At 37.2% G+C, this 27,798-nt stretch overlaps 1 protein-coding gene across 4 annotated transcripts in view; it reads right to left on the bottom strand.

The window, feature by feature from the left end:
* Positions 1-27,798, bottom strand: part of ESF1 (ESF1 nucleolar pre-rRNA processing protein homolog) — a 66,447-nt gene that overhangs the window by 12,338 nt on the left and 26,311 nt on the right. For all 4 annotated transcript variants that reach the window (XM_059705509.1, XM_059705510.1, XM_059705511.1 and 1 more), the window contains exons 9-10: positions 26,461-26,622; positions 527-648 (exon numbers count right to left, since the gene is read on the bottom strand). In XM_059705509.1, coding sequence (XP_059561492.1) covers positions 527-648; positions 26,461-26,622 — 284 coding nt within the window. The remainder of the gene's footprint in view (positions 1-526; positions 649-26,460; positions 26,623-27,798) is intronic.

Raw genomic sequence — 27,798 nt, 5'->3', positions numbered from 1 at the left:
ATTTAAGATTCCTCAAATTGTAAAATTCTGTACTTAGTGATACCATCTTAAGAAAATGACTTTACTGATAGAATGCTGCACTTGGTGACAAGAGTATTTTCAGTGGCAAAACCCTTAAGTGGTCTCTGCTATCATTAAAGAAGCTAACTCTGCAATGACTTAATGACAACTTTTATATGCATATATCCTCAAGTAAAGAAGTCTGTATGTACCTCTTTTCCTCAAAAAACAAAAGAGAATCAAGCTGTTTCATATCCAGACATCAACTAAATGCAAAATTTTAGAATATAGCGGCTGTGGATTAAAGTGGCTCTGGGTTTTTACCAGACATTGTATAACATTATGTAGCCTCATAGAAAACACTTAAACTATTAGATTTTCCTTTTTGTCTTTCTTAAAACTGCAATGGTAACAAGGCCTACTCCAGTGAGTAGTTACACTGTGTGATAATAGGTGCTGAGCACCTGGTACTGTTTCATACATAACTGTTGTTCAATAAATATTTGGCCATAATTATCTTTGATACCTTCTGTTTCTTTTTCAGTCTTTTTTTCTCTTTCTTCTTCTCTAAAAATTGTTCCCAAGGAGTCAGTTTATCCTTTCCTTCCAATTTGTTTTTGACCATCTCTTCTGCACTTTCTTTAAGACCTAAGGAAAAACATAAAAATAGTTATATTTAAAATGTAATTTACCAAAAAGGTAATTTATATATATTTAACAGAGTAATAATGTAAAATGCAAAAGTGAATTTTGCAATACTACAAGATCACAAAATAATGTAGGATCGACTTATATCAAAGCTATTTCCTAATAGCAAACAACAATAAACCTAACCAAACCAAAATAAATAAACAAACCCATCAACTTAATATATGATCAAGCCACTGAAGAAAAATCCTTTATTTAGCCTCAAATTTCATTTCTCTATATTAACTGCTTTGAGATTCTAGTAATTCTGGAACAGGTGATTAACAAAAGCTGATTGGTAAGGCAACCCCTGTTGCAATACCCCAGGAAGAAAGCATTCTCATAATCACTCCTTAAGCACTCTGTCAGGCCACATCTTTAAGATCAAAAGGACCACTAAGTTCACATTCCACTTCGTATGGTTTAACTCTTTCAATGTTGTTATTTGCTCTTATATTTCATTAGACTCTAAAAGTCTTTGTTTCTTGTATTCTGCAGCTCCTGAATGTTTCTAGGTGGCTTATGTAATAGCTGGAGTGTCTGAGAATGTAAAAAAAAAAAAAAGTCCCAAGGCTGATAATATCAGCCCATGGAGACCCTCATTAGTGCCAAAGTACAGAAAATATGACTACTGTGTGGTCCCCTTTAATAATAAAGATGTTTGTTTTACTTTGTAGTATTTCTTTGGAGGTCATGGTTGGGCTTGGGGAAGAAGGGGTTTCATATTTATATGATACAAAATCCCTTTAAAAAACAATAATAGAATGATTCAAAATGCTGACATGGTCCATCCAGATAATCTTCCCAGATACATTTTAAATTCTAAGATAATGAAAACAATCTTAAAGATATAATAATTCTCATTTTTCCTGAGACTGAGAGTTCAGTAACTTGCCTAAGAACATGCAGCTAGGAAGCTAAACAGATGAAATCTGAATTCCTGGTTATCCGAAATACCATAACCAGATACATCTGAAATGCTGGTTTGACTTAGAATGAAGAAATGTAAAGTCCATGAGTAAAATCTAAAGCTTTGGGCCTCAGGTTCGTCACCTGCAAAATGAGGTTGGTCTAGATCAGAAGCATGCAACTGTCCCTTCCAAATACACCATTTTTCCCTCTCAAAGAACATATTTGGTAGAAATTCAAATATATACAACTAAAAGTAGTGCTTTGAATCTTGAGCCCCGAAGGGCAGCATAAAACAAGTACAATAGATGATCTCTATGGTCCCTTTCATGGCTTTTAAACTCAGATTTAATCTCCGAATTTCTATGACTTAGAAAAGTATTAAATTGTATGTATACTCAAGGTTATGTAGATTTGTTTTCATGACATACTGATGGTAGGATCTCTGATTCTTTGGATGCCAAATCAGAAACATAACTCTCAGTTTCAAAACGCTGCTTATAAGAAAAAAACAATTCTCTTTACTGAGCAGATTTTAGGAGAAATGTGAAATGTATAAAACCATGTCCAGATCTCTGACCGAATCAAGAGATACACAGCACCTAGGTCCAAATCTCTGACCGAATCAAGAGACACACAGCACCTAGGAAATATAAACTGGGATCTCCATTTGAGAGAAAGCAGCAATTCCTGACAAAATAAGTTGATTTCAAATAACAAAAATGAAATAACATATATTATTCCAAAGGGTCAGGACACAAGCGAGTTTCACATTCTAAATGTATAGTATTATATTATTACATGTGTTTAAATAATAATCTTTAAGGTAGTCTACTACTGTATAATTTCCAAACAAGTTAAGAAAGATTTTATTTACTCCAAAATATTAAGTATTATGTTTAGATATATTTTTCAACAAAATGTATTCTCTGATTATAATCATGCATCGAATAATGTCAATATACTTTCTGAGAATTCATGTTGGGCGGTTTTACTGTGTGAACATCGTAGAATGCCCTTACACAAACCTGGATGGTACAGCCTGCTCACACCTAGGCTTACTGTATAGCTTATTGCTTCTAGACTACAAACCTGTATAGCATGTTATTGAACTGAATACTGTAGGCAACTGTAACACAATAAGTATTTGTGTATTTCAACATATCTAAGCATAGAAAAGGTACAACAAAAATATGGTATAAAAAATTAAAAATGGGACATACAGGACTGGGAAGTTGCTCTGGTGAGTCAGTGAGTGAGTAGTAAGTGAATGTGAAGGGTTTGGACAATACTATACACCAGCAATTTTTCAACTGGTTTGCTATGGCACACTGGTGTGCCACAGGAATTTTTAAAACATGCATACCTGACTATTCAGTCAGGGGCACTGACCTCTTTTCCCTTAGATTGTCAAATAAAAAAGTGGTAACAACCAACACAACAATAGTTGTCCAGTATGAATGAATCAAAATTATATCTATTTTTTGTCAGATTGACAAAAAAAATATATTTTTGGTGTGCTGCCGAAATTTATTAATTAGTTTATGTGTGCCATGAGATGAAAAAGGTTGAAAATTACTGCTATATACAACTGTAGACTTATAAATACTGTGCATTTAGGGTATATTAAATTTATTAAAAAATCTTTTGCTTCAATAATAAATTAATGTTAGCTTACTGTAACATTTTTACTTTATAAACTTAAAAATATTTTTTTAATCCTCACCCAAGGATATGTTTTCATTGATTTTAGAGAGAAAGAGAGAGGAAGGAAGGGAGGGAAACATGGATGTGAGAGAGAAAAATCAATCTGTTGCCTCCCATCCGTGCCCTGACCAGGATTGACTCTACAACCTAGAATCGAACCTGCAAACTTCTGGTGTGCGAGATGATGCTCCAACCCACTGAGCCAGCAGGCCAGGGCATTCATTTTTTTTTTTTTTAAACTTTGACTCTTTTTATTATAACATTTAGCTTAAAACATAAACACATTATACAGCTACACAAAAATATTTTCCTTCTTAATATCCTTATTCTATAAGCTTTTTTCTATTTTTAAAGCTTTTAATTTTTAAAAACTTTGTAAGCTTTTTTTGTTGTTGTTGTTAAAACTAAAACACAAACACACATAGGCCTACATAGCATCAGAATCATCAAACCTCCCCATCTTATTCTACTGGAAGATCTTCAGGGGCGATAATAAGCATGGAGCTGTTCTGGCTTTTCTTGGGACATAACTTGCGAATTTATAAAAGCTGTGGAATCCCTCCCTGAAACAATGTACTAGAAAAACTTGCATATTATGTTCAGGGAGTTTACAGATACCCAATGTTCATCTGTATGCAAGGATCCAAGGGCCTCAGGTAAAGAACATTTATAGGGGCTGTAGAGGTCTAAGGAAGATGGGAGTTCATGTTCAACAACTTCAAAACTGACCAACACAGACATTTGTAGGTTTTACATCAGGGTTATTCATTTCAGCACTATCATTTAGGACCAGACACATTCTTTGTTGTGAAGGATAATCCTGTGCATTTTAGGACTTTTTTTAGCAATATCTCTAGCCTATCCGTTAGAAGCCAGTAGCCCCAGTTGTGAAAATACAAATTGTCTCCAGATATTACCACATGTCCCCTTGGGGGGCAAAATCACCCCTCGTTGAGAACCACTGTTCTGGACAATTATTAGAAGACATTTCTGAAAACAAAGGCTATTTCATTATTTGTATTATAAATGATATGGGGTTCTTTTGGTATTTGATTATATAATGTCTTTTCCACTTTAGAAGTTTCATCTGAGTATGCTTTTTCTTCCAACTAGACCAAAGGCAACTTAAGTCACCTTCGTTTGTATTCCATAATATTTAGGACAGTGCCAGACACAGACTAAGTACTTAAGCACTTAACTGATCTGTCTTGAAGGAAGGATTCTTATTCAAGCCAACTGTTTGATCTTTGATGTTTGGAACATGTTCTCTCCAACAGAAAATGAATCAAAACTTTAACATCTAAACAAATGGCCTTTATCCCAAAGCAATTCATGTGGTTTTTTTTAAAGGTCCTATAGCTCTAGAATAATTCATGAAATATTTATTCCCAGGAAATATTTTATATTTTTCTGGCATTTGTTTATTTACAACAATAAATAGCATCTTCAGTTAAATACTGTCTGTATTATTTTTTGCTGGGCTTTCATATAACACACCAAAATAGTAAAATGACAAATACATTGCCATGGATTAACACAGCACAACGATAACTTAAAAATGCTTTGTTCTCATCGTCATTATGAGGTCATTTAAATCTCTTGCCACAGATCACAGTTGTTTATGTTCTAAATTCTCAAAAATATGCCCATCCCAGAAGCCTCTTGGCATACGCACAAGAACATTCTTCAGTTTTAGCCTCATTTGAGAGCAGCCACTATGTGAATGAAAAACAACTCTGTTTTAAGTTTTGCATAGTTTTGTTTAAAAACATTTTTAATGTATACTCAAGGACTGCCAGATTAGCTAAAAACAGCATCAATAATCCTACAAATAAGGAGTAAAAACTCTTTCAAAGCCAACCATGAACATGGATGACTCAATTATGACAATAATAATTTAAGTGCAATCCATTTATAATTATTTTGGTAATTTGCATACATAGAAAAATACTTTAAAATAACCTTTGAAAATAAACAAAAACAAGACTATACATTTCTCTTGATGCTACTCATTTGAAATATTCAAAAGGTCTTCAAGGGGCAGGACATGAATAACTTCCAAGTAGCACAATGGGTTTTGTTTATAAAAAACAAAATGCATGCTTTAAGATTTCTGATACAGGCTGAAACTGGCACTTTATATTTTATGAAGACTTAGGATCCAGAGAATATTTATGAACACTTACAGCTCGAACTTTATTTACGGTGGCATGTTTAAATCCAACTATCTATATTAACACTCAATTCCAAAAGTAGCTTTTGAAATGTAACTAACCGCTACTACCCAAACTCCCAACTTGGATGGAATTCACTCTGGGTATAAGAGAAAACTACCAATCATGCCCTAAGGAACACTGGCATCAAAGGCACCCCTTCAAAATGTCCAGTTATCCCCAATGGTCAGGAAGATGGAAAAGCATATCCTATCTAATAGAGGGAATATGCTAATTGACCCTCATACTGTTGCATAGATGGCAGCACCCACAGCCAAGAAGAGGGCAGTGCCCGGTCCCCTCAGCCCCGCCCGGGTGGCAGGTGCACGGCAAGGCCAGGCCCGCCCCACGCGCTTGCCTCCAGAATCCCCTGGTCCCCTCAGCCCCCCAGGGCTGGCCCGAGGTGCAGGCAAGTCTCGGATGGCAGCTGCCCAGCTGCCCAGGGCCGCCCAAGGCTCAGGTAACCAGGGCCGGCCGAGGCTTGCGCTGCTGGCAGTGGCAGCAGCAGAGGTGTGATGGGGCGTTGCCTTCCCCTGAGGGCTCCCGGACTGTGAGAGGGGGCAAGCTGGGCTGAGGGACCCCCGCTTCCAGTGCATGAATTTTCATGCACCAGGCCTCTAGTTTACTTATATAATTAACAAAGGTCACAGGGATAATAGGTCCATATGAGTAATGAGGATTTTTATCAGTGGTGTGTTTTTACTCTCCATGGTAATCAAGCGATTACGCATGCAGGGTTATCATTAAAGCATACTGAATAAGCTAAACTATATTCTTCTCTGTACCATTTTTCACAGTTGGAACTTTATATTTATTTGTGTGATTTTTAAGAATTATTATTATTAATGGCTATCTCCCTTACTAGGTTGCAAGCTCCATGAGGGTAGAGGCCAGAGCTCCAACTGCGCCCCCCCCCCCCCCCCCCCAAGTAACTAGTGGCTAGTGGAGGGCCTGGTATAATAAATGTCTGTTGAATGAAAGTAAAAATGAGATAATAAATTCATCAAATTTGTTCCCAACTTCATGGACAGGGAGCAACAATGCATGAAATTAAAAAGTAAAGTAACAACTAGCTTTGGGAACAATAGTAAACAGCAAAAATTACTAATCAGGAAGAACCAACATATGTCCTTTGTATGCAGGTAATACTGTTATATATCTACTACATGGAAACAACACAGACAGCTATAATACAAATAATAAGGTTAAGAGGATATTGGGACGCTAGTTTGGGAAATGGTTCTCATATATAGCATTCAATGAAGTATCCAGAGAAGATACTACATGCTGAATGAAAAAATGTAAATGCTTTATGTTGTTAATTGTCTAAAAGCTATTTCAATATATAGGAACTGTTCTACATTTGTCTTTAATTTGACCTTATCATACTCGAACTTCTTCTAAATATCCTTATTCTCCCTTAAAATGATGCCTTCCATTTGCAAGTACATAGAAGGTCCTCAAATAATATTTCACTCAACATCATTTTATTATAAGGTTCGTGAGATGCCATACAGGACTTAACTCTTGTTTGTATCAATTAGCCTATGAAAAAATTTACCTTCACTATACACTGTTTCACTTAAAGTCACAAAACCTATCAAAGACATTGGGTGAGAACTTAACTGTAATTCAGTTTATTCTGAACCAAGTTGTCCCTGATTCTTAGAATCAAATATTCTTAAAAATCTGACTTTAAGTATAAGACATTTGGGCCCCATTAGGGAATCATTGTTTCTTATATTTATCTGTAACTTTATTTTTATGTTTTCTTTGCCTTTCAAGTAGTTTGTTATCACAATGTACATAATATCAAGTGCCGGGAGCCGGTCCATCCTTGCTGTTTCAAGGGACCTGGCATATATGGCATACGGTTCTTAATATGTTTGCTCACCTTCTTGGCGCTGTGTTTTAACCAAGGTCACCTCTCCGAGAAAGGTTGAATCCCCAGGTAGGGATTTTCCCCTGAAGTTAGGGAGGGAATAAACCCCTCAACTAAGTGCCAGGCGGGTAATTAATCCCTTTAACTACGAACAATCACGCTTAAACTACATAATCTTTTCTCCCTGGAATGGAGATAAGAAACGCCCTAACCTTTGTAATAGAGATTGATAGGATTGAATCAACTGGTATAAATACAGTTGTAACAAGACAGAAACACACAGAATTTAGAACACAGAACTCAGGAGACAGAGCTTAGAAGAGAATTCAGAAGACAGAACCTACGTGGAACCTGGAGATGGAGGAGCTTCGCTGGAGAGAACATGGCAATAGATCCTGGACTGAACCTGACTGCAGAGGTTGGCAAGAGAGCCTGACTAGAACCTGGTGACTGAACCTGGCTGGAGAACCTAGAAAGAGAACATGGAAGCAGAACCTCTCTGGAGATCCAGACCAGAACTTGGCTGGAGATCCTGGCTAGAGATCCTGGCTAGGCTGCTGATCAACTGAACGCTGTTTCCGTGTCCTTCCTTCTTCGCCGACTCCGTCCACACCTTTGGGGACCCCTGGACCTGCTGGGGTTGGACCCCGGCAATCAAGCTGTCCTAATGCTAACAGAAGAAAAATCTGGCCAGGTCTGGTGAAGCCATTCTATTTAATTTATGGCAAAGAGGACTGGAGAACTACTTGTTCTGTTATTTTTCACATATAATGTTTACAGACAAGTAGAAAATACATGAAAATTTTTAAATGAATGGCTAAGAAGTTAAGAAAAAAAGGGGAATTTTTAAGAGTCCAGCCACAAAAAGAAAGCTTAGATAGAATTGTGAAACTAGCTCAGAGCAGGAAGTTTTCTCTGGGGACACATACTAATCTGCTATAGAGGAGAATAGATCTTGGGTTTTAATAGGCTGCTAGCCCAGGAGACGGCAGACAATGTTGAAAGCCACATCATGGTAGAATGTCCCATCAGAGACCACTACCATGAAGCCAGGATCCTAACGGGTGCCTTCAAATGGGTGCTGCTCCTCCTCTGACAACTGAGAGGGAATACATGCCTGCTTGGGCTTCGGCTATGGGCAGAACAATGAAAGTAAAAATACATTTTCCCCCAGAGAATTTATAACTACAAGCCCACAAATCCATGGGTTTGTGGCTGGGATTCTCACTATCTGTGTGGGCCAAAAGACCCCAATCCAAAAATTTGGTTTCAATTGGTTTTGGATTGGAAATGCCCTTAGGCACCTGGCAAATACTCTCTAAAAGAGGCACTTTTGACCCAGGCCTTAAAGAATTCCCATAGGTAAAGATCCAAGAACAATGAGATCACAATCAAAATTCAATATGAACCAGAGTAAGCAGAAATAAAATAATAGAAGTCAGACCTATAAAGACTATAGATTCTGGAATTATTCAGATACAGAATATAAAATCAGCACATTAAAAAAACAAAAGAGGAAATTAAAAAATAAGATTATGAAAAGTATGAGACAGACTTGGGGGAAAAAAACTTCCTGAAGTAAAAAACATAACTGAAATTACAGTCAATGACCAAGTTAACAGCAGACTATAATGAGGTAAAGAAAAAAGTTAATGAACTGAAAGACAGAACTGAAGAAATTACCCACTATGTTACATAAATTCAAAGGTATGGGAAATATGAGTTATGGAGAATGAGAAGGTACCACACATATAAAATAGGATTTCCAGAAGGAGAAAGTAGAGAAGATGAAGAAAAGGTAGTATTTTAAGAGAAAATGCTGAGACATTTTCAAAACTGATGAAAGATACTCATCTTTAGTACACAATTAATTCTAAGCAATATAAACACATCAAGCAAAAAATGACCTAGATACATCATAGTGAAACTCAGAATAGTAAACTATTTTAAGATGTAGGAACAAAAGGCAGCACTGAGAAGCAAGGCTAATCCTTTCCTGACAGGGTCCAAGAGTGAGTCCCTGGGCCCTGGGATTCGCGTAGTGTGTTCTTTAGTTACCTGGCTTCCTCACTTGTAACTCTGTCAATAGGAGTCAAGGGGAAATCTCTAGCGCTCACCGTAAACTTGATCCTCCCCAGGAAGGGGTTAAGAAGGGAACTGGCTTGGCACATCCATGGCACCAGCAGATACCCTTCTCACCCTAATCCTCAACATTAACAGCCTCACCATCAAAATCTGCCTGGAACCCACCAGGAATAATCTCTTTGTGCCTATTATCTCTACTTATTTTGGTCACCACAAAAAGCCCCTAATCATCAAGTTCCTCCTAACCTCCCATGTTCTAATCCTCTGAAGTTAATGGCATAGCCACTCTTTTGCCAACCTCTCCCTTCCCTCTTTAATTCTCTATTGCTAAATTCTCTGGAATTCACAATACATCATCAGTAAAAACCCAACTATATAATTCTGAACATTATGTTCTTGTTCTAAGTAAAACCTGGCTCTCTCCTGAGGATATACAGCTCTTTCAAATTTTGTTGTTGTTGCTAGGGGTAGTGGTGTTTGTTTTTTTCACAGAGCCCTCACATAAACTGGCCTAGAGTACAGATAGGGCTGTGTGTGTATCATAGTGCTCTTCATTCAGTTTTAAGAAGTGTGGTGCTGATAGAGGGAAGGAAGGGCATGCAACAAGAACAGGATCACAGTTCTTTAGAGATGATTCACCTTATTAATTATAGATAAGAGGTTTTCTTACAGACCCTGGACCCATACCCCCTCCAGGAGATTGCCTATGGAATTCTGACCATTCTCCAGTCCCAGGGACTAGAGGAGCTGGATTTTAATATCACTGAAAATTAACTACAGTACCTTGTTATTGGATTTCAAGATCCTGGAAGGAGATATATGGACCATGGACCCTGAGGCCATTACCTTGCCCTCCCCTCACCTCACCTCCCCCTTGCATGTAAGCCTTTCTTCCTTAGATATATATAACCAGCTGGCTAGTAGGGGGATATCAGAGCAGAATTTACAGGATGACCTGATGTTCTCTCCATACTGCCAGCATTATTAGAATAAACGTTCATATATGATTCAACCTGGTTTCTGCTTAATTTGGCTCAAGTAGTGATAGACGCTTGGACCCCTTTTGTGTTCAGGGACAGACAAGCAGACTAAAGAGAGCCAAGCAAAGATCCATGCAGTTTTGAAACATGACAGAGTTGACATGCCAAATTATTGGGGGAAAGGATATTCAATAAATGGAACAGAATATAAAAAATTTTCCATGTAGAAGAAGATGAAATTGGATCCATTATATAATATTTTTAAAAAAATCAACTCATGCCCTGACCAGTTTGGCTCAGTGGATAGAGCATCGGCCTGCGGACTCAAGGGTCCCAGGTTCGATTCTGGTCAAGGGCATGCACCTTGGTTGCGTGCACATCCCCAGTGGAGGGTGTGCAGGTAGCAGCTGATCGATGTTTCCCTCTCATCGATGTTTCTAACTCTCTATTCCTCTCCCTTCCTCTCTGTAAAAAATCAATAAAATATATAATAATAAAAAAAAATCAACTCATGATGGATCAAGGATTTAAATGTCAAAAACCTTAAACTACTCTACCTTTAATAGAAAACAAAGGTGAACATTGATCTCATCAATGATTTCTTTGAGGAAACACAGAAAGTACTAACTATTTAAAAAAAGATTATTTGACAATATTAAAATCAAGAACATTTTTCATTAGACAACACTTCCAAGAAAGTGTGTGTGTGTGTGTGTAGTTACATATAGAAGAGACATGCTAGCCTATAAAAGACAAAGGAATTGTATCAAAGATAAAGAACTACTAAAAATCAGTAGAAAAAGAACAAATAATATAACAGAAAAATGTCCAAAGGATAGATATCTGAGTATTTTACTGAGGAGGAAACATATTATGGCCAATATATATATGAAGAGATGTTTTAACTTATTAGTGATAAGAGAAATGCAAATCAAGTGCTGCTTGTGGGAATGTAAACCGGTATCATTATACTGGAAAAGAATTTAGTGTTTCATCTTGTAAAGCTGAACATTCACACACCCTATGACCCAGCAATTACACTCCTTGATAAATACCCAGCAATACTGAAACACATACCAGAAGATGTATAGAAATGTTCATAGTAGCCTAAATCACCATAGTAAACGCTAAAGAACATCCCAGATGTATATCCAACAATATGCATATACAAACCGTGGTATGCAGCAGTCAAATGAATGAGCTACAGATACAAACAGATAAATCTCAGCAATGTGATGTTGAATGAAAAAAAATCAGTCCCAAATGATTTAAAAATATCTAATATAATACAATCCATCTATTTAAAGTATACAATTCAATGGTTTTTAGTACATTTAGATGTGTAAACATCACCAAAGTCTATTTTTAGAACATTTTCATCTTTTCAGAAAGATACCTTATTTCTCTTCCCAACAGGATAGTCCAAAACACATCCAACAGGATAGTCCAAAATTTTTTATATTCTGTTCCATTTCCTGTCTCTATAGGTTCCATTTCCTGTCTCTATAGGTTTCCCTGTTCTGAATATTTTATATAAAAAATGTGGTCTTAGACGTAACTGGCTTGTTAAACTTAGCACAATATTTTCAAGGTTCATCCACTTTGTAGCATATATCAGTGCTTTATTCCTTTTTTATGAAACTATACTTTTTAGAAATACTATAAATGAGATGAAAATATATACAATAGGCCTACCCGGTATGGCTCAGTGGTTGAGGATTGAACCATGAACCAGGAGGTCATGGTGTGATTCCTGGTCAGGGCACTTGCCCAGGTTGTGGGCTTAATCTCCAATACAGGGGGTGCAGGAGGCAGTCAATCAATGATTCCCATCATTGGCATTTCTATCCCTCTCTCCCTCTCCCTTACTCTCTCTGATATCAATAAAAAATAGATTTTTAAAACAGAAATTCAATATAAGACTGTTATCCACAATAGCAAAACATCAGAAAGAGCCTAAAATATTAGGGGAGTGGTTCATAACTTATAAATTAGAAACACAATGGAATGTGATGCAGGCATTTGATTATAAAGATTATTGAGAAACATGTAAAACTAAGTAGGAGAAATGAAACCAAAAAAGGAGAATGAAAAATGGGGATCTATCTACTTATATAAAAATCCTGGGTGGTGTTCATCATGACCAGAACCACCGTGACCAAGCGGAAGGAAGTCAGTCCTGCAGGAGTTGTCTTGGCAACGGCTGCTCCCTCCCCCCATCTGTTTCCCGGAGCTGTTTCCTGTAAGGGTGGGGTTTGAGGCAGGAACCCGCCCTGGGAACATGGAGGCATTATCTTTATAAAGTGTGCCTCACCAGCACTGCCAAGGGTGAACCTGAGTGGGGGCGGTTGAAAGGCTTAGAAAAGACAGACAAGAGAATGAAGCAGAGTCTCGGTGGGATGCTGCTTCTCTGAGAGACAGCGACCACGCCCACAGCCATGCTTTTATTTTATAGCAGATGCCACGAGGCAAAGTAAGGGCATGATCAAGATGTTCACAACATTCTCCTAGGTTTCAATCCTACTCAACTACATGCACCTGAACTCTATCAAGTCCACATCACTCAGGCATGTGGGGCCACGTGTTCAGACCATATGTTCAAGCTTACAATTACAGCTGTTGGCTATAATTGTGCTGGGAGGGCCCTGCCCTCCAAGCTGAGACTTGCATGTGGCAATGAGAGGACTGTGCCCTCTCATCAGTCCAAGGCTTGAACCTGTCCAAAAACACTGTAGCGGCTCCCCACAATAAAGTTTTAATTCTATTTCTTTGTTACTAATGTTGTGGCCCCACCCCATAACCAAGAAACAATTTCCAAAGGATGAGGCCCAGGAATCAGGATTATAAAAAGGTGATTCTAATGTGCAGCCAAGGTTGAAAACCACTGCTATAGATAATATTAAAAATATATATCTAAATGTGCAATTCTTTGTCCAAAAAAATGAGCATGTTCAAAAATTAAATGAAGAAAATTTGGATATACTCGGAGATTTTCACACATATTTGAGTGATGATTCCATTGATTCCACAGATGATGCTGAAAAGGAAAATTTTCCCATCGAATTTCTTAATACTCCTTCAGGAATGCCAGGTCATAAATTAAAATTGAAAGTGGGTGCAATCATCATGCTATTGAGAAATCTCAATAGTATATGGGGCCTTTGTAATGGTACCAGATTTATTATCAAAAGATTACGACCTAACATTATCAAAGCTGATGTATTAACAGGATCTGCAGAGGGAGAGGCTGTTTTGATTCCAAGAATTAATTTGTCCCCATCTGACACTGGCCTACCATTTAAATAGATTCGGCAACGGTTTCCCATGATGCCAGCATTTGTGATGACTATTAATAAATCATAAGGACAGACTCTAGACAAAGTAGGCATATTCCTACCTGAACCCATTTTTGCACATGGTCAGTTATATGTTGCTTTCTCTCGATTTGAAGAGCATGTGATGTTACAGTTAAAGCTCTAAGTACTTCATCACAAGGGAAATTAGTCAAGCACTCTGAAAGTGTTTTCACTCTTAATGTGGTGTACAGGGAGATATTAGAATAAGTTGAATCACTTTATCAGTCATTGTTTGCATCACTGTTGTTTTCATATCATGTTTTGTCGTTTTTATATCATGCCTCTGTTGTCATATCCTTTTGTTACTGTTTATTTACTAAAATTTATATATTATTTTCATATACATTTTACTAATTTCCTTTCATCTCTCACACTTCTATTATAGAGAAAGTGCAAATAGCAATATTAAAATATCTCTGCTAATTAATTCCCTTTTTAAAAAAATATATTTTATTGATTTTTTACAGAGAGGAAGGGAGAGGGATAGAGAGTTAGAAACATCGATGAGAGAGAAACATCAATCAGCTGCCTCCTGCACACTCCCCACACACTCCCCACTGGGGATGTGCCTGCAACCAAGGTACATGCCCTTGACCGGAATCGAACCTCGGACCCTTGAGTCCGCAGGCCGATGCTCTATCCACTGAGTCAAACCGGTTCGGACAATTAATTCCCTTTTAATGTGCATGAATTTAGTGCACCGGGCTACTAGTATAATAGAATCAACTGTATACCTGTAGAAGAGAATGTGTAAAAAAGAATATTTTATATAGCTAAAACATAAAAGCGACCCATCAATGGCTGGGTTGATAAGCAAAATATGGCATATAAACAATGGAATATTATTCAGCCTTAAAAAGGTAATTCTGACATGCTATAGCATGGATGAACCTTGAGGACATTTTGGTAACTGAAATAAGCCAGTCACCAAAAGACACTGTAAAATACCACTTACATGAGGTACAAAATCACAGAGACAGAAAGAAGAATGGTGATTGCATGAGCTGGAGGAATGGAAAATGAAGAGTTATTATTTAATGGATGCAAAGATTCAGTTTTGCAAAGATGAAAAGAATTCTAGAGATGGATGGATGGTGGTGATGGTTGACCAACAATATGAATATACTGAATACTGTACACTAAAAATGGTTAAGATGGTAAATTTTAGGTGTATGCTAATACAATGAAAAAAATTAGAGAAAAATGAATGTGTTAAGATAGTAAATTTGAGATGATAAGACTTTCCAGTTTGGGGGAAAAAACAACAGCAATAATGAAACTGCTGAAAGTTAAGTAGGCTGACTGAATTCTGTCACAATAACATATGGAACAAGTGTGAGAATAATGACAGTTTGCTAGTCAGGCAGTTAGTATATAGAATAACGACGACACAGAACAACCTCAAATAGAATAGGCAAAATTTCTGCTTTCAAGACAAAAGAATTCACAACTTCAAACAAATCAGCACAGCTGTGGGCTATGGGAAACAATACATGAAACAATCTCTCTTCTTAAACTGACTTCAGGCAGATTGTAAATCTATGGCAAAGTAAAAAAGCACTACTGTCTGGAAATAGTGGCAACGGATGCAAACAATACAACTGATGTGATACATGTGCAGAGAAGGCAGGACAGGACCATGCGAACAGAATCATCCTAGATGCCTCAACCCGGAATCTCTTATCGATTTACATATTTAATTTGGATCCTAAAACAGCAGACCAATTAACCTGAAACTTCCTAAGTATGGAAGTGTTAAGACTTTTTGAAACGACTACTAATATAAAGATATCCTGTTTTTTCTTTAGATCTTTAAAAAAAGCTTCTTGGAAAAACTTGTTTTAAATGAAATCTTAGTATTAATGAGAATATAATCTTTAAAATAATCCAGGAAATTCTGAGAAATTTACTGGCACGGAGGAAATGTGCTAGCAGCATTTTTAGATAGCCCTAGCTGCTTCCAGTATTTTAGTACACATTCCACAAGTGATTAAAAAACATTTATTTTGCATAGTAAAATTTCAGCTTGTTACATTACAAAGTCCTTATAGTTAACATGTTTAACGATGATTCAAGGAAAGAGGGAAAACCTAAGTTTTAAAATTCTAGCCACTTAACTAGCTGTGTACAAGTTATGATAGGGCACTGTAAACTGGTTTCCTCTCCATCATCAAATTGCAAATTCTTCTAGATTATTTTAAGTTCAGGTTTTCCATTTAATGCTTTTCTCTACATTCAACTCAAAATTTTAAACATCTGGTTATTTTAAAAGTTCTGACCAAAAAAACATTTTTGTGAATATATTTCAAATAATGGATACATTGGCAATAAATGGAAATAGAGATATAGCCAAAAGTAAATAGTGAACAGGTTTTGAGATGTTTGAAATTAAAATGTTTAAAACTGCCCTAGCCAGTTTGGCTCAGTGGATAGAGCGTTGGCCTGGGGACTGAAGAGTCCCAGGTTCATTTCCGATCAAGGGCATGTACCTTGGTTGCAGGCACATCCCCAGTAGGGGGTGTGCAGGAGGCAGCTGATTGATGCTTCTATCTCATCGATGTTTCTAACTCTCTATCACTCTCCCTTCCTCTCTGTAAAAAATCAATAAAATATATTTTAAAAAATGTTTAAAACTGGGCCGCCTAGAAAAATGAATGCACAATTGATTCAAAAATATTTTATTTCTGAATACAATGGCCACAGATACATGTCATTGATGTCTGTGTTTAAGCTTCCCAGTGAGACACTGGACAGAGAAATGGAGAAGGAATAAAGGAGGGGAAAAGGATGGACAAAGCATAAGAGCAGACACCAGAATAAAAATAGAATTACAACTGTAAAGAGTGGAGGAAAGAGTAAGTAAGTAGAGCAAGGAACAGCTGCACCCCCACTTCCTGCCTCAACTAGTGGGAGCCAAGAAAGCACTCCTCTTGCGGAGTGAGACAAGAAACCTCGCTTCCAGGCCTCCTTTGACTGAGTAAGTATCCACAGCACTGGGTGTTGCTGACAAGATCTCTCCAAAGACCATCAGTACCAATTTCATTATGCCCTTTATCCATATTTAATGTGTCACCAGAAGAAGTCTACAACTTCCAAATCATCCGTTCTCCTAAAAAATGCTGAACATTTTCCACCTTTCCTCAACAATGAAACTTCTACACATTCATCAGTCATAAGCAGTCATTAGTAGCCATCAACAAAATCCTCTATATCCATTTGCCTGCTAATTTGAGTCTCACTGAAACCTGGTTCTCTTCTGGGGACACTGCTTCTCCTGTACCCCTTTAAGGTGGTGAGTTTTTCTCTCCCATAGTCTGTCCTTCTTGCTACTCACTGCCAACTCCAGTTCACTTGCTGGCCCTCCTCCCCAAAGCCCGCAATTTTGAACATCATGTAGAAGACTATACCACCTTCTATCCTTCTTTATTGTAGATATCATTTACTGAAGTGCTAAGTGTTGGCTCATTGCTTGCTCTCTCCAATACTAACCCTGTCATAATTCTTGGTGATTTCAATATATACACAGATGACCCGTCCAACACTCTGGGCCTCACAGCACTGACTTACTTTATTCTATACTCACCTCATCCTCAGAAACTCACTCTTGGAATCATAACTAGAACATGTCATTACCAAAAACTGCAATCTCAACATAATCTTCATTTGTATCCTACTCTTCAACCACTATTCTCCAATCTTTCTATTTTATTTTCTCTCATACCCCAAGGCTAACAATTCTTCTAGGGATCTGCAATCCATCAATCCTCTCACTTTCCCCCCATACCTCGCCTCAGCATACCCTCATTTCCCTCCTAACCCGACACAGATACGATGGTCCATCATTACAATCACTCCCTTGTCCTCAACTGCCTTGCCCCACTCTTGCTTGGTCATATTTGGTTGACAGAACTTCTAGTCTGGCTTAATCCAACTCTCTCCTTACTCCATGCTTGTATTACCCCAGCAATGTGGCCAAAGAAAAGATAAATATATTGATTCATCTTACTTTACATGACCATGAATTTCAAGTGCACCCTTATTGCTCTTCAGCAATACTATGAAATTTCCCTCTTTGCCACTCTCTTAGACAATTATCTCATCTACTTTTTTCAAATCCTTTCCTCCTCCTTTATCCCTACTCTCAGCTGGTGATCTTACTTCTTATTTCACTAACAAAATACAAGTAAGAGTACCACAAGCTCCCACCATCATTTTTACCCATTGCCCTCTGTGACCACATTATCTGCCTTCTCTCCTGTTACAATGGATGAAATGTCCATGCACATCTACTGAAGGCCAATTCCTCCACTTGTGCAAAAATATTTCAACTCCCTTTGCCTACTTCAGAATGCAGTTCTCTGCATCATTTCCTGCCCTGTCTCTGGTGGATCATTCCCAAAGCATACAGCATGCCATTATTTTTCCCATATTAAAGAAAAATGCTCTCTTGATCTCTCTTTCCCCTCCAGCTTCCTTCCTATTCCTCTGTGATCCATTATAGCAAAACTCAAGATCTGTCAATCTATGAGTCTATAGTAACTTAAAGAGAGCAGGAAGAAAGCTCCATTAGCTAGAGGAAGCTCTACCAGCACTAGTTAGAAATGCTAGCTAATAAATGTAGAAAGAATGATAGAAGTAGAAAATCAGCATTTTGCAACCAACAATGTAATAGTCAAGCAGATCACCAATGAAGACTAACCAGGTAAAATGTTGGGAAACAGAATATTCACACACCCCACATCATTACAAAGGGAAAAAATGTGCCTTTACAATGGAAAAATCAGTCCAACACTACCTTAATGTAATGAGCAGAGTTAACAGCACAAATAATGGGATAATGAACTTTAAATGCCTCCTGATATGACACAATGGGAAGTATACAACATCATTTGTGGAGAATTCTTGCCAAAAAGTTTCTACATGAATTGTGAGGTAACAATTAGAGAAATCCAGATTGTTGGGTATTCTGTAAGCCAACTACTGTAGATATTTTAGAAGTGAGTGATCCTGCATCAGGAAAGAATTATAAAAAATACTGTTGGAATGAGTGAGAAATCTGACTTATCAATATTAAATTATCTTAGTGTGGTAAGGGCATTGTGTTCATGTAGAAGAATGTCTTTGTTTTTGGAAGTTACACACTGAAGTATTTTTTTTAAGGGGTGTAGTGTCATGATACCTACAGCTTTCTAATAGTAGTCAAATATCTTAGAAAAAGGACTTATCTGTACTGGCTGTCTCCAATTTCACTCCTCATTCTCTCTTGATCCCATACCAATCTCATCCTCCCCATTCCACCAAACTGTTCAATATCATTGATGATCTATATGTATTGCTAAATCCAATAGTCATTCTTAGCTTGTATATTATTGACGCTTTTCTCATTGAAATGCTGTCTTCACTTGGCTGTCTAGATACCCCGCAACCCTAAATTCCTTCCTGCATTTCTGGTAGTTTCTTCCCAGCTATCTTATAATGAAATGGTCTCTGTTCACTTCCTCAACCTCTAAATGCTGGAATGCTGCAGGGATCTGGTTTTGAACCTTTTTCCCCCCTTCCTATAACCACTCCCTTGGTGTTCTTCACTTTCAGAGACCTATATAATAAGGATTCCCAAATTTCTATCTCCAACCCTGACCTCTCTGGCTCTGATCTCTTCCCTGAACTCTAAATAGGTATCTTAAACTTAACATGTGACCAAAAGAAAACTTTTGAGGTTTCCTTGCAAACCCACATCTTCATTATCTCAGGATTGCAATAGCCTCTTGACTGATCTCCCCAACTTTGTCCTTGCCTCCTACTTAGATTTGTTCTCAAGGTAGCAGCCAGAGTGATACTGTTAAGAATACGTATATCTATATGAGATGATAGATGCTCACTAAACTTACTGTAGTAATCACATCATACTATATTAAGTAGAACCATTATGCTGTACAACTTAAACTCATACAGTGATGTATGTAAATTACATCTCAATAAAACTGGAAAAATAAAAAAAAATAAAAAAGCCTGGGCCAGGTGGAGCATCGTCCCATACATCAAAGGGTTGTGGGTTTGATTCCAAGTCAGGGCACATACCTAGGTTGGAGGTTTGATTCTGATTGGGTCACATACAAGAGACAACCAAACGATGTTTCTCTCTCATATCGATGTTCTCTCTCTCTCCCGTCCTCTTTCTCTAAAAATCAATTTAAAAACAGATACATATCATCAAGGATTAAAGAAAAAAACACACCAATATATCCTCAGGTGAGGATTAAAAAAAAGTCAGATCTTATCACTTGCCAGCTGAGACACCCCAACAGCTTTGCATCCCACTCACAGAACAAATTTGAACCCTTAAAATGGCCCTTAAAGGCCTTCATGATCTGGCCCCATGTTAGCTCTATGACCTCATCGATTGTTCTCAACTTTACTCACTCCAGTCATACTGTTCTCTTTGCTATTCTTCAAACATGGTAAGCAAGCTACAGTTTCAAGGACACTCACTTGCTATTTCCTCTGCTCACACACTTTTCTCTGCAGGGCTCACTCCCTGTCCTCTACTTCCTTTCTTCTTTGCTCAAGTATTTTTCTTATGAGAGACTCATGTCCTCCTCTTCACCAGAATATAGGATTTATGAGGTCAAGGATTTGTATGTTTTGTTCACATGTTATCTAGAATAGTTCCTGGCATATAGTCGGTACTCAATAAATATTTAAAGTTGGGATACTGAAGAATGTTCAATAGAAAAAAGACCAGCTATCTTTTTCACCAGTGTGTATTAAATCAGAAAAAGGAGGTTGTTTTTTTTTTTTTTTATCATATCTAATCTCTTTTAAGATTATAAACAAAGAAATGTTATTATTTGTTCATATTCTGGATATACAGCTTTCACTATCTATAACAAAAAATTATTACATATATTAATTGAACTTATAATATAGGGGAGGTTATTTAGTATATGAGATAAAACTGATTAAGCTTCATTTATATGTAAACTAGGGGCTCACTGAATAAAAATCATGCACTGGGAGGGGGGGGGGAGTAGGGGGGTCCCTCAGCCCGGCCTGTGCCTTCTCACAGTCCAAGAGCCCTCGAGGGATGTCCGACTGATGGCTTAGGCCTGTTCCCAGTCAGTTGGCCATCCTTAGCACTGCTGTGGAGGTGCGAGAGGCTCCCGCCACCACCACTGCGCTCGCCAGCCTTGAGCCTGGCTTCTGGCTGAGCAGCGCTCCCCCTGTGAGAGTGCACTGACCACCAGGGGCAGCTCCTGCACTGAGTGTCTGCCCCCTGGTGGTCAGTGTGCGTCATAGTGACCAGTCTTTTGGCCATTCAGTTGATTTGCATATTAGCCTTTTATTATATAGGACTACAAATTCCCTAATGAGGCACATCACTGATTAAGGCCCATTATGCTAATTGCATGCATCACCTTCTCTACTCATCAAAGTGACTCAGGATACCTTTTTAACAATACACTGAGATGAAAAATATTACTCTGCATTAAAATAATGAATTACACTTTCTTTAAAAATCTTATAATTCAACATTATTACTTATTTACAATCCCAATTAATAAGGTTGTATTATCACATTTTCATAACTAGACTATCAAGAGAAAGAGTACTGTACTTCATTCTGGTTGTTACACCCATATACCTGTTATCTACCTCCCTTAATATTTTCCCTTAAGGAATGAAACTCCTGATGTTACTATACTTGTATAGCCTAATGTAAAATGATAGGCTATACAACTATAAGGCCCTCACTAGGGGTGAGTTAAATGTTTGAACAAATATAGCAGGCTAATTTTTTAGTTGATAATTTTGAATGGCCCATAAATGATGTGATAACAATATCCAAATGGCCCTGGGCAGAAAAAAAGGTTCACCAACCCTGGTTAAACTCTAATTCCTCTTAAAAACCAAACCAACAAACCATATTCCAGCAAGTGTTAGTGATTAAGAGTACTTATTTTTCTGAAGAGTTTAATATTTTGGAAATTCAAGCTGCAGAAAAACCAATAAATAATATAGTGTAATCTCACACTGACATTGTGTGACTTACTGAAATGTAACATCACAAAAAAGTCGTGAGGTTCAGGGTAATTATGGTATTACCGGGAACATGTATTTCTTAAGATATAATTCCAACAAAATATACATATGATGTGAACAATACTCTGTAGCTTATAAGGTACCTTTATAAATACTCAAATTAAGAAAGGTATTATTAGTCCCATTTTCCAAATAAGTAAACTGAAGTTCTGCAAGATTAGCTCATTTATCTCAACTAACAAGTCCAATAAGTAAAAAACCCTTTACATTCACAAACACAGATGCATGTAAGTACATGCCAAGGACTCACAGGTAACAATAAGACCCTATATGGGGCCGTCAAAAATATTACAGTTAGCTCAGGCTGGTATGGCTCAATTGGTTGGAGCATCATACTGTACACCAAAAGGCTGGGGAGGCTGGGGTTTAATTCCTGGTCAGGGCCCATACCTGGGTTGCAGGTTCAATTTCTGGTATGAGAGGCGAGAGTTCGATGTTTCTCACATCGACTTCTCCCTCCCTCCCCCTACCCTCTTTTCCTTTCCCTATCTCTAAAATCAATGGGCATGTCCTTGGGTCCAAGGATTAAAAAACACACACCAAGTATTCCAGTTAAAGACTTAAAAATGCAGTGTACAGCAGAATATCAATTTTCCTCCACTCACCTAACAGTAAAAAATATATACACAATGTTGATGACAATTCCATGGAATTGGCACTTTTATTCATTGTTGAAGGCTTTATAAACTGGTACACTCCAATTCTATTTCTGGGAAGGTATCCTATGAAAATACTTCAAAATACCAAAAAGGCTATAGATTATTTATAACATCTTAGATGCTTGGCATCTGAGATTTAAAATTTGAGTTTTGACACTGGTAGTTTTAACAACTTGTGAGAGAACCACAGGTTGATCCACAGCATATGCAAAGTTGCTATGTGAGCGAGGAAGTCACGTAACTAACTAGTAAGTGAGCCTGACTGCCAGCATTAGCTTCTCTTTGTGGTCTCTACTAGTTCTCCAAGCAGAGACATTTTTAAAACGGGGGAGAAAAAGAAAACCGTCTTTGTTAAAAAATTGTTTTTAAAAGTAAAAATCCCTAAAATAGTAAGCCAATTATTTGGCTGGTAATGAAAGTGAAGAGATCTAAGAAAGTACTGATATTTGTGGGTTTGGAATTGGTAATGGCCTTAGGTTACATTTCTTTTTAATGCCATAATTCTACTGTAGTGAAAGGTTAGAAATATGATTAAATATTCAACAATAGAGAAATGATCAATTAAACCACAACCTATCTAATCACTCAGTGGCTGAATCAGGGTAATGGAATTATAGATAATGTTTTTTACATTTCAAAACATTTTATATGACATTAAATAGAAGAGGGAACAGCTATCAATTCATCTCATGAGGTCAGCATTATCCTGATATCAAAAACTAACAACTTTATAAGAAATGAAAACTGCAGGCAAATATTCCTCATTAACACAGGTGTAAAATCGTTAACAAAACATTACTAAACTGAGTCTAGAAATATATACATCATGACCAAGGGAGGTTATCCCAGGAAAACTATTGCTTAAATTTTCCAGTTACAGACATAAGTGTAAATATCACTTTTTGGTATTTGTACTACATAACATGTTAATAAAGACAAAGGCTAGATCCGGTTCATTCAATTTAACTCTGAAATATTGCTATAAAACTTCTCAATCAAGTTAATTTTAAATCTTTCTCAGTCAACCAAATACCTCAATTAAAAATCTGTTCATTTAAAATATCTTCAGTCAGTTCAAAGATTAGAATTAAGCTATAATTACAACATACTTTAAAGATAGAATTCAACATTTCTTAGACTAATCAAGTCAAGGCTGTCAAGGAAAACATTTCTTCAGAAACATCCCAAGCAGTATGGTTGCACTGCCTATTGTGAGACTTACTGACAAAGAGTGCTCAACCCCTTAGAGCAGACTTTGTGCTCTTTTGCTGGACAATTCTAAAAATAAGAGAATTCCTCTTTATATTACTTTGAAATCTACTTTCCTTCAACTTTTATCCATTGGCAAAAGTAATGACTTCTGAGATAAAAAGGGAGATTAAATCTCCATTTACATAATCATCCCTCAATCACTTGAAAATAACTACTAAGTCACTTTTTGGGCTTTTCTTATTCAGGCTAATTTAACTAAATTCTCTCAACCATTGTTCATGTGATAATGGGGTTACAAAACAGCACCACTTTCCTTCAGGACTATGCAGGAGACATGTCCATCCTAATATTTTTACTACAATAGTCACTCAATTCTCAAACATTAAAACATATGCTTTTTTCCCCCAAATAAAAAGAATCCATGCATTCTCAATGCAAAAATATACTAGCTGTAAGAAAGAGAAAAAACTGAATATAGAATATTTAATTTTAAGAAATAGTGTTATTGGTTAGTATTCGTCCATCTAGAGCAGTGGTTCTCAACCTTCCTAATGCCGCAACCCTTTAATACAGTTCCTCATGTGGTGACCCCCAATTTCATTGTTACAAATTGAACATAATTAAAGCATAGTGATTAATCACAAAAACAATATGTAATTATATATGTGTTTTCTGATGGTCTTAGGCGACCCCTGTGAAGGGGTCGTTCGACCCCCAAAGGGGTCATGACCCACAGGTTGAGAACCACTGATCTAGAGGCTGAAAGAGCTGAATCCTTGTCTAAAATTATACCTAGCTTTAAAAGATACACTTTTGGCTCCTTCAACTTTCAACAATATGTTCTGTTATTGACTAAACTATTGCTCTACTATTTTTTTTCCTCTACCCTGTGTTCTAACTACTGGTAAAACAGTATGGGGTGAGTTATGGCCTTCTGAAAATTAATGGGAGTGTGGATGGAGACAAGGGAGGGACACTTTCTAACTAATTAGAATTATCTTAGGTTTTCATTTAATAAAGAGAGATCTCATTTTGCAAAAACAAAGTTTAATTCAAAATATATATATATTTTTAAATATATTTTATTGATTTTTTACAGAGAGGAAGGGAGAGAGATAGAGAGTTAGACACATCGATGAGAGAGAAACATCGATCAGCTGCCTCCTGCACATCTCCCACTGGGGATGTGCCCGCAACCCAGGTACATGCCCTTGACCGGAATCGAACCTGGGACCTTTCAGTCCGCAGGCTGACGCTCTATCCACTGAGCCAAACCGGTTTTGGCAATTCAAAATATTTTTAAGGCACATTATGAGAATCCCAGGCCATCAAAATTTTAAATAAAACTAGTCATTCTTTGAAATGTGAATAATTACTTCTTAATTTATAATTAGGATTTTGAAATACACTTTTTTTTTTTTTTAACATATAGGATTTGGTAAAAGATGCAAATATCTGCCCACAACCTCAATCAGACTTTAGCTTTTGGGGTCTGGCCTGAGAAATTGGAACAGAAGTAGAAAAATTAGCTCCAAAGAGCTTCCGCTTGAGAGAAATGTCATCCACAAGGAACTCTGAACTCAAGCCTGAACTTTTCCAATGCTTCTTTCTATCTCAAGTCCCTGAGGAACTGGGGGTGGGTCGGTAAGGAGGGGGGCAATAGTAAATCCTCCTCTACTGGAGAGGGTGGGAGTAACAAGTTATACTTGTTGAAAAAAAAAAAAGAAGATATACATGTATATAAAAAGCAGTAACCTGCAAAATCAACATTGTTTGCAAAGGTACATGCTGATTTGCCCAGGATTGTTGAAAACCTGTATACACTAGAAAATAATCCTCTTTTATCCTAGCTTTTGTCTTTGTTTAGCTGACATGATTTTAATTAGTACTGTACTACTCTAAAAAAAGTTGAACGGTTCAGGCAGTTATACAAATCACTTACTATGCCATACTTTTTTGACTATTCACAGCAAATCTGAGATGGAAAACTAAGTATTACATATTTTGTATTAGTGAAACCTAAACTAATTAATTGAGGTCTAGTGGGGTTATGGGTGAAGAGTCCACTTATGAATTACATATTTTGAAAAAAGTTTAATGACTTTATTTATTAAAAATATTTTTTATTGATTTCAAAGGGGAAGGGAGAGAGATATAGAAACATCAATGATGAGAATCATTGATAGGCTGCCTCCCACAAACCCCCTACTGGGCATTGAGCCCACAACTCAGTCATATGCCCTTGACCGGAATCGAACCTGGAACCCTTCAGTCCACAGGAGAACACTCTATCCACTGAGCCAAACCAGCTAGGGCAAAGTTTAATGACTTCAGAACACATGGTACCTGGATTCAAGTTTCTATATCCTGAGAATACTGGAATCAAACCTAGGAAGGTTTACTTTCATAAATAAACAGGAATAATTTGTAGTTAGTAAAATCAAAATAAGTTGGCAAGAGTTAAAACACTAAGTCCTAAGTAATTAAGAATTAAATTATGTATGCAAATGCCATGTTAACTTCCTCCCCAAAACATTCCTAAAAAATAAGATTTTTAAAATTTATGCTTCCAAAGAGGAGTTAATCTTTTTCTCTGTGACATCTAAAATGCACTCAACATCCTAAAAGGAATAAAAACAAGTCAACATTTAGTTAGTATCTAATTCTTACCTGGAACCCACTTAATTTCCATTTCCATATCATTTTCTTTTCTTTTCTTTTCTTTTTCTTGAATAACTTGCAAGAGTTGCCTATATTTAGCAATTTGTTCTTCATCATCTTTCTGATGTTTTTTTGTTTTCCCATCTTCTTCTACATTGACTTCAGCATCACCTAACAAAAAAAAAAATCAATTTCATTTAATATCTATATCTCTATATATAAAAGCCTAAGAAAAGGTTATGACCAGACAACTGAATGACCAGCCGGTAGCTATGACGGATTCTGGCCACCAGGGGGAAGACGCTCATGCAGGAGCTGCCCCTGGTGGTCAGTGCGCTCCCACAGCCAATCTCCCGTGGCCAGCCAACCCACACGGGCCCTCCCCCTGGCCGGCCCTGATCGGGAATGGGTGAGATGGCCCCCATCAGTCCTGGTCACCTGCCAGGCCGAGGGACCTCACCCATGCATGAATTCGTGCACTGGACCTCTAGTACAGAAGTAATTCACACCTAACTCCAGACATACTGTAATAATAGAATATCAAAACTAGACAAACTTCTTTTTTTTTTCTTTATAGATTCAGAGAGAGGAAAGGAGAGGAAGAGAGATAGAAACATCAATAATGAGAGAGAACCATTGGTGGGCTGCCTCCTGCAAGCCCCCTACTGGGGATTGAGCCCACAACCCAGGCATGTGCCCTGAGGGAATCGAACCAGGACTTCCTGGTACATGGGTTGATGCTCAAGCACTGAGCTGCACCAGCCATGACAGACTTAACCTTCTTAATATTAAATGAATTGAATTAAAACCTTATGTCTTATTTATAATAAAAATATGTTGCAATATAAGTTAGTACTGTCATAGCACTTGGGAATATCACTTTTTATTAAAATTATCTAAAAATAATTCTGTAATCATGTAACATCCTCAAATTTTATGTTCCCTATAAGCGAAACAGCAGGGATGACATTTTATCCTTCTTTTATGTTCTCCTCCATCTACCAAAATGTTATGGTCAATAAAAGAAGGCTAAATATTTTTGGGATACATTTGATACATGGACTTAGCTGTGCAGGCTGAAGAGACAAATAAAGTTGCTTATAATCCAAAACAAAGAATAATGAGTCCTTTCGATTTGATCGTGAGCAAGTATGATGATTCTCAGGATCTCATTAATACATTAACAAAAATGAATGTTTGAAGTTTACTCAATTTCCCTATCTGGAAAAAACATTCACATTTCCATTTCCCAATTTTATAAAAATAATTAGAATACAAAGGAACAGTATAAAACTTGTGGGTAACAAATACCAAAGAAAACCAATACGTGAAAAGTTTGTTTGCTCT

Source organism: Myotis daubentonii, chromosome 8, assembly GCF_963259705.1.
Source record: "Myotis daubentonii chromosome 8, mMyoDau2.1, whole genome shotgun sequence".
In the NCBI taxonomy this organism is placed as follows: domain Eukaryota; kingdom Metazoa; phylum Chordata; class Mammalia; order Chiroptera; family Vespertilionidae; genus Myotis; species Myotis daubentonii.
The sequence above is the reverse complement of the archived record's forward strand: the minus strand, read 5'-3'. Positions and strand labels throughout refer to the sequence as shown.